We start from the raw sequence: 14198 nt of genomic DNA, 5'->3' as shown, positions 1-14198 counted from the left end.
GGGAAAAGACTCCTGTGTTTACATGAGTACATAAAAGGTTGTTACAAGGAGGAGGGAGAAAAACATTTTTCTTACCTCTGAGGATAGGATAAGAAGCAATGGGCTTAAACTGCAGCAAGGGAGCAACTGTCAGGGTGGTTAAGCACTGGAATAAATTGCCCAGGGCGGTTGTGGAATCTCCATCACTGGAGATTTTTAAGAGCAGGTTGGACAAACACCTGTCAGGGATGGTGTAGATCAGTGGTCTCCAAAGTGGGGTGCTCAAGACCATCCATTGGGGGCCACGGCCGGAGGAGCACCATGGGAGCAAACAGGGCAGCGCAATGCTCCTCGGGCCGCGCCACCCTGTTAGCTCTGGCAGTGCCCTGCCGCGCCGTCCTGTTAGCTCCCGCGGCGCTCCTCCAGCCACGCCGCCCTGTTTGTTCCCGTAGCGCTCCTCCGGCCACGCCGCCCTGTTAGCGCCCACAGCGCTCCTCCGGCCGTGGCCCCCAATGGATGCATGTCCCGGGGGTGGGAGGTGAACCCACATGAAGGCCCCTCTGAGCTCTGGGTCTTTGTTGGCCAACCGTAAGTGGGGTGCAGTGGAGGGAGAGGGGAGCGATGTACTAACGGGACATTCATTCCTCAGACTTTCCCACCACAATATGGGAAACTGAGGCAAAGGGCACTGCCCAGCGTGGTGTGGGGTCGCATTGGCTGATGATCACACATGTTTGAATGACGTTGTGGTGTTTTCCCAAACTAATGCTGGGTTCCCTGTCCCCTTCAATAGCAGTTCTCTTTGGTTACACACAGACTCCGTGCCTATGAGTGGGGAAGTCTCTTGGAAACACCCGGGATGGTGTTAAGTTTTCCCAGGTTACTGGGTGGGGGCTCGAGCTGGTTGTTTGTGGCAGTGTTAAACGGGACCCCTAGATACTGAACCCGGCCCTTGGTGCTGCAACTCCCCCTGGCAGAAGGGTGAAGTTACATTGTGGTAGGCCATGCCTAGAGGCCCCACTCAGGTCAGGGTCTGTGGTATTAATTTGGATGGAATAGATGGGCCAAAGGTGTTAACTACTCCTGAGGGAATTCTGCGCCAAAAATAAAAAGTCTGTGCACAGTATTTTAAAATTCAGCAAATGTTATTTGTCAGTAAATAAATGCGGCCGATCTAGTGTGGCCGTGGGGAGCACAGGCCACTGGCTGCACAGAAGTGGGAGATCACGCTGCAGCGCCCCCCAACCCCCCAGGACAGGACTCGGCAGTGAGGTTGCTCCGGACCCTGATACAGCACAAGGGCTGGACCTCCCCAGAACACCCCGGTCCCCTGCCCCTCTGCACCAGACACACCAGGTGTGGGTAGGCAGGCTCTGCCCAGCGGGATCCAAGTGTGGAGGGGCTCAGTGTGGGGGGATCCAGCTGTGGGGTGAGAGGTTTCTGTGTGGGGCAGTCTGGGTGTGGGTGGCTCAGTGGGGGATCTGGATGCACAGGGGCTCATTGGTGGGTTCCAGGCACGGGGGAAATGGGACTCTCCAGGGTGGTTGGGGCTCAGCAGAGGGGGCTGGGTATGGGAGGCCCAGCGGGGGAGGGGCGGGGGGGTTGGGTGCAGAGGAGGTGGGGCTCATTACCGGGCTCCTGCTGCCCTCCTGCCCCTGCTTCCCCTATCCTCTTCTCTTTCCCACTGCCCTATCCCCTCCCAACGCCCTCCTTCCCCACTGTCTCTTTCCCACACTACGCCACCTCGCCCCCCTTGCCCTGCCCCACTGTGGGCATTCAGTACTGTACAGAAAACAGGATGGCTCCCAGCCCACGGAAAGGGAGCGCAAGTGGCACTAGGACCCAGGAAGAAGCATCCGGCTTCAAAGTCGGCAGAGCCCAGAGACAGCCTCTTTCAGACATGCAGCTCCGCGCTCGCTCACAGAAATGGGGGGTGGGAGGGAGCAGTGGCATGTAACCCCGTGTGCCCCCCACCTCACCTCTGTTCGGGGGAAAATCCTCCAAAATTTCACCCCTCCCCAGCAAACCCCCCCCCCTTTCTGCAGGGAAGCAAAGACATTTAGTGTAGGGGGGGGGGGGCGGAGGCGGGGGAAGGGGATGGGGGCATATTTTCTGCACACGCAGTGGTGCAGAATTCCCCCAGGAGCAGTAACATAACCCAGTCACTGTCCAACACTGACCAGCTGGAAACAAGGTCCAGGGGGTGGTATTCAGCGACCTCATACTGCTTAGTACCATGGCAAATGCTTCCAGCTCTGAAGGACAATGATGTTTACACAACAGCTGGACACGTCCCTGCTTTGAGGAGCTCAGGGTCTGAGTGGAGAGGAGACCAGGAGGAGATGGGTGGGCCAGAAGAGAGGAAACTCTGGGTATTGCAGATATCTGGAGGAAAACCAAGTCATTTCTGTTATCCAAAAGGCCAGGCCCATCCTGCCTCCCTCTGGGGGTCTCCGTCCTTTCCTCCACTGGGATCTGGGCGGTTCAGGACACAGGCAGAGGGGGCTGGATGGACGCCTCTACATGGGGCCAGGAATGGAACAGAGGAGACACACACAGAACTACATGCTCAGGAGAGTTTATTCTTGTCGTGGGCTGCAGCCACTGAGGGGAAGAGGGGGAAGGGGCAGGCATGTAACTAGAACAGAGACACTTGGGGGAAGAGAGTTTGCAGCTGGGGAAGTGCGATCTGGTCTCTCAGGGAGGGAGGGGACAGGCCCTCGATGCAGCAAAGGCATCGGAAAGTCTGGGCCGTTGTCTGATCACAGCCAAGGAGCCCAGTTCTTTTGCATCCCAGGCGCTGAGCTCCCCCTTCAGGTGCAGGCGTGTGACTCCCCTCGCTAGGGTCGATACTTGCAAACGTAGCCGTTTTGCGTATGACAGTCTTTATCATTCCAGTTCAAAATCTAGAAGGTAAAACAGAAATCACTGGGGCGGGGGAAGGGCGAGTGGGGCCATTCCTGCCCTTACAGTGACACCCCCCCCCCCCCATGCACCCTGCTGAGAGAAGGCCCCAGCTCCTGGGCATGAGGCTGTGAGGAAGAGGAGGCTGGAGATGAAGCCCCATGTGCCTCAGACAGAGACAGGCTCTATCGCTCCCTGAGGGACGCTGTGTCAGCGTGACAGTGGGAGACCCTCTTCTATTGTGCTGGAATGTGTCTGATGAGAGCACGACGGGGCCTCTTGGTGCTAGGTGCTGTGTTCATACACACACCCACAGACAGTCCCTGCCCCAGAGAGCGCACAGTCTAAATAGACAAGAGGTAGAAGGGGAAACTGAGGCCCACAGAGGGGAAGTGACTTGCCCAAGGTCACCAGCAGATCAGTGGCGGGGCTGGGAATAGAACACGCAGACTCGTGAGCATCGGAGGGTGGGCGGGGCTGTGTGACTAGCAGGGCCCATGAAGAATGAGTTACTCATGAATTAGCGAGTGAGCTTTCCCTGTTCAGCCAGCTCTCCGTCCTATTGTCAGTGAATGGGGTGAGACCTTCAGCCCTGCTCCACCCCGCATGCCACTCCAGCAACACGGACAGCCAGAAAATGGCTTACATGGCCATCTGGGGGTTCCTCTTGCGTAGGGGAACCCAGAAGAGAGACAGCTGCCCTGCCCAGTCCTGGCCTCCCCAGCATAGGGGACAGGCTGGGATGTGGCTGAAGCCCCTGTGCTCTGGCCATCCAGGTTTTTACTGCCACTGTTAGAGCAGCCCTGAGGCTGCTCTAAATTGCCCTGGGGCCAAAATAGCCCCCGGCTGCCTCCAGAATCAGGGTGCCAAAGGCACCAACGGAAGAACCCGTACCCCGCCTGCATATCACTTAGTGGGCAATAGCCAGGCTTGGGTCTTTCCCTTTAACTGATCGTCTGGGGCCAAATGTACTGTGTGGCCTGCCTCTGACTGGAGCTGAGCCTCAAACTGGGACACATGGGGGAGGAATTTTCGGGTGAGATCAGGGGAGAGAGCGCGGCAATGTGAACTGAGGGAGAGAGGCAGGGTGACAGGACAGGAGGCCACCTCCGCAGAGAAAGCTGGAGTGTGTGGCTCCTTCGTTGGCACATGTGTATTTGAGCGTCTGCTTACCCCTTTGGTTCAGCAGTTCAACACAGTATTCGACACCATAGTTATTGTTTGGTTCCACGGTGTTCCAAGCCTTGTAGTAATACCGGGAGCCATCGGTCCACCTCCAGCGTCTGTACTGCAGAGACGGGGGAGAAAAGTCTTAGGGTCCCCAAAAGGAGAGACCTTGGTGACAAGGCACCAAAGAAATACCTAAACCCAACACAGAAGTGCCCCACTCAGGCAGTGGGAGAGTCGGGGAAGGGCCGTGGGACAGTGGTGGGGAGAGGCCAGCTCAGGGGGACGGGACCTGGAGACGCTGATCTAATAGTAACACTTAGCTAGGTTTCAGAGTAGCAGCCGTGTTAGTCTGTATCCGCAAAAAGAACAGGAGTACTTGTGGCACCTTAGAGACTAACAAATTTATTAGAGCATAAGCTTTCGTGGACTACAGCCCACTTCTTCGGATGCCATCCGAAGAAGTGGGCTGTAGTCCACGAAAGCTTATGCTCTAATAAATTTGTTAGTCTCTAAGGTGCCACAAGTACTCCTGTTCTTTTTACTTAGCTAGGGTTACCATCCATCCGGGTTTCCCCGGACATGTCCGGCTTTTTCAGCCTTAAATGGCCGTCCGGGGGGAGATTTCTAATCAAGTAGAAATGTCCAGGATTTCCCCCTTCCCCTCATGCGGAGTGCGGCGCGGCTGATTGGACGCCTGGCCTGATTGAAAGCCGCTCGCAGCTACTGGGGCCTCTAACAGCCAGAGTCCCTCCCCCCCCACAGAGCAGCGCGGCAGTGTTTGATTCCACGTGGAGCCTGTATTTCTCCCTCTGCCGGGTGAGCGGGGGGAGCAGGGCAGGCGGCGGGGTGTGTGTGTGCGTAGAGGCTGCAGGGGCAGGGCAGGCAGGGGGTGCAGAGGCTGCAGGGGCAGGGCAGGCAGGGGGCGCAGAGGCTGCAGGGCGAGTGGGGAGCAGGGGGCACAGAGGCTGCAGGGGCTGGGGGGTGCAGAGGCTGCAGGGCGAGTGGGGAGCAGGGGGCACAGAGGCTGCAGAGGCGGGGGGGTGCAGAGGCTGCAGGGCGCGTGGGGAGCAGGGGGCACAGAGGCTGCAGGAACTGGGGGGTGCAGAGGCTGCAGGGCGAGTGGGGAGCAGGGGGCACAGAGGCTGCAGGGGCGGGGGGGTGCAGAGGCTGCAGGGCGAGTGGGGAGCAGGGGGCACAGAGGCTGCAGGGGCGGGGGGGGGGTGCAGAGGCTGCAGGGCGAGTGGGGAGCAGGGGGCACAGAGGCTGCAGGGTGAGTGGGGAGCAGGGGGCACAGAGGCTGCAGGGGCGGGGGTGTGCAGAGGCTGCAGGGCGAGTGGGGAGCAGGGGGCACAGAGGCTGCAGGGGCGGGGGGGTGCAGAGGCTGCAGGGCGAGTGGGGAGCAGGGGGCACAGAGGCTGCAGGGGCGGGGGGGGTGCAGAGGCTGCAGGGCGAATGGGGAGCAGGGGGCACAGAGGCTGCAGGGCGAGTGGGAAGCAGGGGGCACAGAGGCTGCAGGGCGAGTGGGGAGCAGGGGGCGCAGAGGCTGCAGGGCGAGTGGGGAGCAGGGGGCACAGAGGCTGCAGGGGCGGGGGGGTGCAGAGGCTGCAGGGCGAGGAGGAGCAGGGCAGGCAAGGGCATAGGGGCTGCGGGGTGAGTGGGGAGCAGGGAAGCACTTAGCAACCCCCAACCAAGATCAGAGTGGGAGGGAGGAGGGGGAATGCAGGGTGCTCAGAAGAGGGGGCAGAGTTGGGGCACGGACTTTGGGGAAGGGGTTGGAATGGGAGCGTAGAAGGGGTGGGATTGGGGTGGGGCTGGGGGCGGGGAAGGGGCGGAGTTGGGGCAGGGCCGGGGGCAGGGCCGGGGCCCCGTGGAGTGTCCTCTTTTTTAAATGTTTGAATATGGTAACCCTAACTTAGCACATGTACTTCACCATCTCCCTTCCAAGCTCTTTGCCTGTATTAACAAATCTCCGCACCATGAAGCAGTCGCTCTGCAGTGTGTTCTAGTCCCTAGTGGACACAGCCCGCCGGGGGCACTGGTGGTTTTAAGGTGAGTGATCTCGTCCTGTGTAAGCAAAATAAAAGTGCGTCTGTGATGGAGATGCTGGATGGATCAGTGAATGGGACACGGGGCCTTTTCCCCTCCAGCGTCAGTCTGGCCCCAAGTTAGCAGGACTGGCTAGTGCAGTAGAATCAGAGAAGGGGACATGGGGCCTTTCACCTCTGGGGGTGCTGGCTCTGGCCTGGCCTCAGCTCCTGAGAATACTCACTGGCTTCGTGGGTCAGAGAACTGGATCCAATCCATTGCCAGGCCGGGGGGAGCTGGAGGGCTGAGGACACTAGAGAAAGGGATACAGAGCCCCTCACTCCTCCTGCACTGGGTCCAGTCTAGTCTCCAGTCTGGGGCGGGGGATCCAGGGGCTGAGTCTGTGGGTGCTATTCGGGGAGCCTCTTGACCCCAGAGCCTCCCTGGCAGGGGGGGGGGAAAGGAAACTGATGGAGACAAAGCTTCAGATGGAGGTTGATAAGTTTACGCAGGGGGCGGTGTGACGGGGTTGCTGGCCATAGCACAGGCTGGACTCGGTGACCCCGGAGGTTCTTTCCAGTTCTATGTTCATAATGGCTCCTTCGCCCCCTGGGGCCCCTTCCCAGCCTGCGACTGCTCCCCCTTCGTCTCCCTGCCCTAAGGAGCTGGGGGCTCTCCTAAGGAGAACCAGGTGAGGACGGGATCCCCAAGCTGAGGGAGCGACCAGCAGTGACAGGGGCAGCGCAGAGGTCAAGGGGGAGCAGAGACTCAAGTCTTGGGCAGGAAAAAGTGGCTAGAAAACTTGGTGAGAGTCGAGTGGAGACGGGATGTGGGGTGTACGGGGAGGACATGGCATATTGCATGAGCTGGGAGGAGGAAGGGAGACCGGGCAGTAGCTGGAGAGGTCAAAGGTCGGTTTGATGATGGGGAGAGCAGGGCCTGGCTGTATTTAGAAGGGAAAAGCTAAAGGGGAGTCGGAGCTTATGGTAGGATAGAGACGGAAGGGGTGCGGGAGGGCAGGGGTTAAAGGTGGAGTGCAGATGGGAGACTCTGGGAGCGGGAGAGGGAGATCCTGGCAGCCCCTATGAAGGGCTCATGGGACATGGTCTCGCACAGCCCCTGGGAAACAGAGTCATGGGGCGGGGAGGGAGCAGCTGCCAGAGGCAAAGCAGGCTCTGGGCACTCACCTTCCGGGGGTCGTGGAGTCCGATCCAGACATTATCCTTGAAGTGTGACTCCCTGATGTATCTGGCCACCATGGTCCCTTCTGCCTCAGTGAGAATGGAGGCGAGATGGGCCCCATTGTGGTGATACTGACACTGGACCTGCAGCAGGGACATCAGTGAGGCCTGTTACCTCCCTGCAAGAGGACGCTGTTTGGCACAGGTGGGGCGTTCCCCACCAGGCTGCAGCAGGAGCAGGGATGGCTGTGAGGGGAGAGAGCCCCCTCTCGGTGCCTCTTCCCGAGCCCCAGGGCCTGGCACCAGCCACGTCACTTCTGCAGCCTCCCCACCCCACCTCTGCAATGATTCACCCCGGGGCCAATGGTGATGTCACCAAACCCCTTCAGCCCCTGTCCACTAACCCTCCCTGCCCGGTGGACCCCTGAGAAGAGTCTCGTACCTCAGCCTCCGACCAGGACACTTTTTCAGGGAAGAACGCATAGCATCGACCTTGGTAGAACAGCCAGTCACTGGGACAGGGCGTGGCCCCAATTCCTGATCCGAGAGAGGGGATGGGACGGGGAGAGAGAACAGTGTGGTGAGAGGCTGTTTCGGAGAAGAGAATCGGAGCAGAGCTGCCGGCTGTCATCCTTCCAGCTTCTCCGGATCTCCCCAAATCCCGTGAACGTTTGCCCTCTGTCAAAATGGCCACTATCTCCTATGACTTTCAATGGGGCTGAAGCCACTCAGTTAAAACAGCTGCCACTCCCTTGCCACCTTTGTCAGTAGCAGTGTGGCTGTCCTACTGAAAATCACCACTGTCTCCTCTCCTAGGGGACAGGAGCTGGGCCGTCCTCAGTGAAGATGGTCACCTCCTATCTTCTGTGCAGGACCACTGGGGGACCTGATGGGGAGGGAAAGTAGCAACACGGTTGAATCAAAGTACACAGGCGACATGGGGGTGAGGATGGGGAGCACTCCTGGAGGGTGGGTGAGGTCCCAGAGGACTGGAGAAGGGCAAACATAGCACCTGTCTTTAAAAAGGGGAACAAAGAAGATCTGGGAAATTATAGACCAGTAGCCTAACTTCGATACCTGGGAAGAGACTGGAACAAATTATGAAACAATCAATTTGTAAGCATCTAGAGCAGTGGTTCCCAAACTTTAACAACCTGTGAACCCCTTTCATTAAAATGTCAAGTCTCGCGAACCCCCGCCTCAAAATGAATATTTACAGGGATTTTCTCCTTTACCTGAATATAAATTATAAAAGCAGTGATCTTGGAAATATAAAATTTGTTTTTATGACATGCTTATTACATACTATTATTAATTATTGTTTATAATTACAGTATTTTTATTACATTATGAAAATTGCAATGCTCTTCCAAGATCTCACTTTCGTAGCTTGTATCACTTTGAAGAAGCCTGTTATAAGACAAGGCTCCTACGTTTCATCAAGGAGTATCAGATGTGAAACAGCAGGAAGGTATTTAAGAAGCCAACTCAAAGAGTTCCTCCTACACAAGCATTCAGGTCTTGAGCAGTCCAGGCAAACAACGCACATTACAACAAACCTTAAACTTGTTCTTCATAATAATTTTAAAAACAAGACTAGCTACTATTTAATTTTAAAAACAGCAAAAAATATCCACCCCTCTTTCTATTTCTTATAAGGAGTCTTGAAGTTTGATAGCTATGCTAGCTTTCATCTGTTTAGCTCTTGGAAGTCCAGGGGCTCCAGGTGGCTGGCCCCATGCTGCCCGGGGTCCCTAGGGACAGCTCTGTCCACCATTAGGGAATTTTTTCCTGAGAACCCCCTGTAACATTTCGTGAACCCCCAGGGCTTCTCGAACCCCAGTTTGGGAACCATTGATTTAGAGGATAATTGGGTTATAAGTAAAAGCCAGCATGGAATTATCAAGATCATATTATGCCAAGCCAACCTCATTTCCTTCTTTAACAGGATTACTGGCCCCGTGACGCTGTGGAAGTTGTAGACTTGACAGATCTTGATTTTAGTAATGCTTTTGACACAGTCCCACATGATCGTCTCATAAGCAAACTAAGGAACTGTGATCCAGATGAAATTACTATAAGGTGGGTGCACAACCAGTTGAGAGACCATACTCAAAGAGTAGTTATCAATGCTTTGCTGTCAAAGATAGTAACATATCTAGTGAGGTCCATCAGGGGTCTGTCCTGGGTGTGGTACTATACAACATTTTCATTAATGCCTTGGATAATGTAGTGGAAAGTACGCCTATAAATTTTATGGATGACACCAAGCTAGGAGGGGTTGCTAGCACTTTGGAGGACAGGATTAGAATTCAAATGGCCTTAACAAAGAGCAGATTTGGTCGGAAATCAACAAGATGAAATTCAATAAAGACAGGTGCAAAGTACTTCACTTAGGAAGGAAAAAATCAAATGCACAACTACAAAATGGGGAATAACTAACTTGGTGGTAGTACTGTTGAAAAGGTTCTGGGGGTTATAGTGGATCAGAAATTGAATATGAGTCAACAATGTGATGCAGTGGACAAAAAGGCTAATATCATTGTGGGGTGTGTTAACAGGAGTGTTGTATGGAAGACACAGGAGGTCATTGTCCCACTCTTCTCGGCTCTGGTGAGGTCTCACTGGAATGTTCAGGTCTGGGTGCCGCACTTTCAGAAAGACGTGGATAAGATGGAGAGTTTCCAGAGGAGAGCAACAAAAATTATAAAAGTTTTAGAAAACCTGCCCTATGAGAATAATGGGCATGTTTAGTCTACAGAAAAGAAGACTGAGGGGGAACCAGACAATCAGAGATCCTAGAAATCCGTTTGCTGTGGAAAAATGTGGATTTTGCATTTTTTACAGAGAATCTTTAGTTTTTACATTTTGTGAAAAAATAAAAATATATATTAACTATTAAATAAATTTTATTGAAAGTACCAGTGCCACTTATGCAATGCATGCAACCTCCCCCTCTTGTGGTTGATTTTTGAATGTGCTTTAAATTTACATAGCTAAACATACTCCAATAAACTACTTCCGGCGTATAGATCTTACTGAATGGCATATAGGGGTTTGTGTTTTAATGCATTTCAAATTTCACTGCAGCCTCCATATGTGAGTAATTAAAGTTATGAAAAGATGCCAAAAACTTTAAGAATCACCCCTAAAGATCAAGTCACTGAGTTGGAAGGACAAATTTCACGTTGATGGTAATGTGCTGTTCTGTTCTGTAGGCGGCAAGGCTGTAGATAATGTTCAAAGGCAGACAACTGTAGAACACATGGAAAGCACTAAACATGAGCTGAATGAAAAGACGCAAAACCGAGTCTGAAACAGCAGGGTCATCGACAACAGCAATGGAACAATGCACTGTGACTGGATCATTCCATCGTTTTACAACTGTAAATATATCAGAAAAACGTGTTCAACTGATACCTATATATATTGTGGCTAGGGAAACTAAAGTTCAGCATTTAATTATAATCACAGAAAAACACAGATTTTTATATTTATTTTTTAGCTGAGAATTTTTTTTATCTTGGAAAACTAGGATCCCTCCTGGAACAGTCTTCACATCTGTTAAGGGCTGTTCTAAAGAGGATGGTGATCAATTGTTCTCCATGTCCACTGAGGGTAGGACAAGAAGGAATTGGCTTAATCCGCAGCAAGAGAGATTTAGGTTAGATATTAGGAAAAAATTGCTAACTCTCAAAGTAGTTAAGCTCTGGAATAGGCATCCAAGTGTGTTTGTGGATTCCCTGTCACTGGAGGTTTTTAAGAACAGGTTGGACAAATACCTGCCAGGAATTATGTAGATTTACTTGGTCCTGCCTCAGTGTGGGGGGCTGGATTAGGTGAGCTCTGGAGATCCCTTCCTGCCCTACATTTCTACGATTCTCTGATAGCTGAGGGCCCAGAGAGGGAAGGGAAGGCAGAGAGCTAGTGACAGATGGGTGGGGGAAGGGATTAGGGGTATGTGGAGTAAGTGCAGAGATTTGTGGGGATACGTAAGGAAGGGGTGCAGGGGGAGAGAAATACGCTGTGGGTCCCAGAATTTTTCTTTGCACAGGAGGAGGGGGGAAGGGTTTGGATTATCCGTAGCACAGGGATGAAGCTCACGAAGAGGCGGCATTTTGAGCCCAATGAAAAGAGATGGCTGTCACTTGTCTGGGATGTTATCAGGGTCGACAGGGTGTGTGTGTGTGTGTGTGTGTGTGTGGGGAAGCTGGTACATATTACCGGGGCCCGGCAGTCCGGAAGGGGGCCCGGGGCCCGACTTCCCCCCGCTCTCGTCGGCCCTGTTTAGCTGGTCCGCCCTTGCTGGGGGGCCCGAATAATTGTTTTCACCGGGGCACGAATCTGCTCTCGGTGGTCCTGGACGTTACTGGCACATTCTGTTCCCTGGTTGGGAGGGGACCCCTCTGTCCCAGTGCGGAAAGTCCCCCTCTAAGCCGCAGCAGGAGCTGGGGGCGGGTTTAGCTCCCAGCCTGTCTCTCACACTCAGCCCCAGGAGGTCTCAGGGATTCCCTCTGCACTCAGAGCCAGGGGCAGCAGGAAGCTGCCTCTCGGCTTGGGCAGATGCTGAACCGCTGGCTGGGGTCTGGATTGATGGATTTGGTGGGGAAGGGGCTCTGGGGACCCAGCTGTGATGGCTGCTCCAACATGGTGGGGCTGGGGCCTCTGAGTGAAATGGATTCACTTCCCATCAAGGGCAAACAGAGCCTGGGGTCTCCAGCTCCGAGGGGCCGGGCAGGGACTCACCTTCCAGCGAGGGGTTAAAGATAAGGCAGCCGAGGAGGCAGAGGCCGAAGTAGGTGACTGGTCCCATCTTCTCTCTTCTCCTGGTGAGAAAACACACAAGGGAGATGTTGCATGACAGCCTGAGACAGCCCCTGGAGCGACCCCCCCATCCCTCATGGGGCATTTCAGTTCTTTGGAGCAGAGGCTGTTTGCTAAAGGGCCTGGCCAGGCTGGAAGGGCCCCGAGAGGGATCCCGTCCCCCAGCCCGAGGGGATACAGCTTGGAGCCCATGTCCCTGGTTCCGAAGGGCCCTTCTGCCTCTAACCCTCACCGAGCCGTGCCCCAGGGACAGAACTGGACACCCGGCAGGGAGCCAGGTCCCAGCTCCTCAGTGACTGGGCTCTGCAAGCCACACTGCCAGGGACTCCCCGAACCAGGGCTGCAGATAGGGAGGAGCTGGGGGGCAGCAGGGAGGCCAGGCCAACTCAGAGGCAACAGGGTCCCAGGCAACAGGGTCCTGTTTACAGAGCAAAGTGGTTCTCGTAAGGGGCATTTGCCATCTCCCACTGTCCCTCTCTCCCCAGTGCTGGGACTGGCAGGTCCCCACAGTAGCCACCTACATGGAACGTGGAGGGAGGGCACAGGTGGGAGGAGGGAAGTTTGGAAGAGGCCCCAGTGCCACCAGGATGGAGGCCAGTCTGTGTGCACAGGGCTGGAATGCCGGCTGCAGGTGCAGCACCTCTGCAATAGTTCTCTGACTAGAGACCAGTTCAGTGTTAGAAACATGGAGCCTCTCGTGTTATCACCCACTGACCCCACCCCGGGGCCTTTCCCCCACTAACAGGTGTTTGAATCACACTCATATTTCCAGCTCCAGGGTGATCGAGTGTCTGGGAAGCCAACACTGTGTGTCTGGGATGCGGGGAGGGGTGATAGTTACTGCACCTCGTGGTGGGGGTTGGGATCCCCGTGGCACCATGACTGGGAGAAGGGGTCCAATGGGAGAGCCGCCCGGCAGAGTGATGCTCCATTGGGGACTGGACACAGGACTGGTGGGAAGGGCAGGGCGCTCGGCATGGCTCCGCAGGCATTAGGGTGCCACCTGCAGGGCTGTGCTGGGTGGGAGGAAGGGGTGAGACAGAGACGGTCCCAGGGTCAGAGGACGCACAGGGCAAGCCTGCCCACGCACCCCAGTAGTGGATCCTCAGCCACCCGGAGCAGAAGGAGGAAGAAGCTGGAGGAAGCCAGGCTCTCACCTGATTGTCTCTCTGCGTAGCCGCTCTGGTGCAAGGTCGGATCAAGTGCAGCCTGCATGGGACACTGGCCGCGCCTGGGGCATTTGTAGACCAGTCTGGGGAGGGGACCAGGTGTCAACACTGAACATGCAAATCTGTCCAGATGGCAGATACAAACATTTAATGCCCAGGCAGACAGATAAGAGGAGCCACAACCCACCCATCTGCTGGGCTGTGAGCAGGAGGAAGCACTTGGCAGGGCTCAGATAACAGATAAAATAAAAGCTGTCCCCCTCCCCCCTCCCCTGGCAGCGCTGAGGTCAGTGTGGCTGCAGGGAGCCCTCGTGCCCTGGCCCTGACTGGCCCAACTGCTCACGTCCGTCTTGTCCCATGGAAAGTTCCGGGCAGATCCCCAGGGTGTGTAAATCCGCTGGAACGTCCTTCTTGAACTGTGGGCACCAGAACTGGACACAGGATTCCAGCAGCCGTTGGCTGTGGCACCACTGCCAAACACAGGGGAAAAAACCCTCTCCACTGCTAAACCAGATTCCCCTGTTTGTGCATCCCAGGATTGCACGAGCCTTTTTGGCCACAGCGTTGTGCTGGGAGCTCATGTTCAACTGATTATCCATCCCCACCCCCAAATCTTTCACAGAGTCGCTGCTTCCCAGGATAGAGTCCCCCATCCTGTAAGTCTGGCCTATGTTCTTTCCTCCTAGATGTCGACATTTACATTTAGCTGTACTACAACCCAGATCAACGACCTGTCCTCTTCATTATTTGCCAGTTCCCGCAACAGACTTTTTTGCAAATTGCAAATACAATTAACATCCTCGTCTTCAAAGATTTGCCTCAGAAATGTTTTCCTCAGCAAATATTGATTCACAGTTTACTGCCATTCCTGGAACCTGTATTCAGCCCCTGCACAGCTAGCCAACTTTACTGCTCACCTCGACTATCGCATGTCACAGAATAAATA

At 54.9% G+C, this 14198-nt stretch overlaps 1 protein-coding gene across 2 annotated transcripts; it reads right to left on the bottom strand.

The window, feature by feature from the left end:
* Positions 1-2541: 2541 nt before the first annotated feature.
* On the bottom strand, positions 2542-13972 carry LOC112061019 (C-type lectin-like). 2 transcript variants are annotated; one of them, XM_065552017.1, is made up of 6 exons: positions 13241-13972; positions 12006-12085; positions 7702-7796; positions 7266-7403; positions 4057-4171; positions 2542-2885 (listed from the first exon to the last, which is right to left on the bottom strand). In XM_065552017.1, the coding sequence occupies exons 2-6, from the start codon at positions 12070-12072 to the stop codon at positions 2869-2871; spliced, it is 432 nt and encodes a 143-aa protein (XP_065408089.1). In that variant the 5' UTR covers positions 12073-12085; positions 13241-13972; the 3' UTR covers positions 2542-2868. The 2 variants fall into 2 exon arrangements, with proteins under 2 accessions (XP_065408089.1, XP_023969184.3); XM_024113416.3 differs by lacking the exons at positions 12006-12085; positions 13241-13972 and having other exon boundaries at positions 7702-8010.
* Positions 13973-14198: the final 226 nt, after the last annotated feature.

Source organism: Chrysemys picta, chromosome 1, assembly GCF_011386835.1.
Source record: "Chrysemys picta bellii isolate R12L10 chromosome 1, ASM1138683v2, whole genome shotgun sequence".
Lineage (NCBI taxonomy): Eukaryota > Metazoa > Chordata > Testudines > Emydidae > Chrysemys > Chrysemys picta.
The sequence above is the reverse complement of the archived record's forward strand: the minus strand, read 5'-3'. Positions and strand labels throughout refer to the sequence as shown.

Excerpts from the sequence above, each read along its gene's own strand:
- LOC112061019 (XM_024113416.3), bottom strand. The coding sequence starts at position 7,890 with ATGACAGCCGGCAGCTCTGCTCCGATTCTCTTCTCCGAAACAGCCTCT. Across the intron at positions 7,404-7,701 it reads TGTCCTGGTCGGAGGCTGAG|GTCCAGTGTCAGTATCACCA; the intron begins GTACGAGACTCT and ends TCCCTGCTGCAG. Across the intron at positions 4,172-7,265 it reads GACTCCACGACCCCCGGAAG|TACAGACGCTGGAGGTGGAC; the intron begins GTGAGTGCCCAG and ends CCGTCTCTGCAG.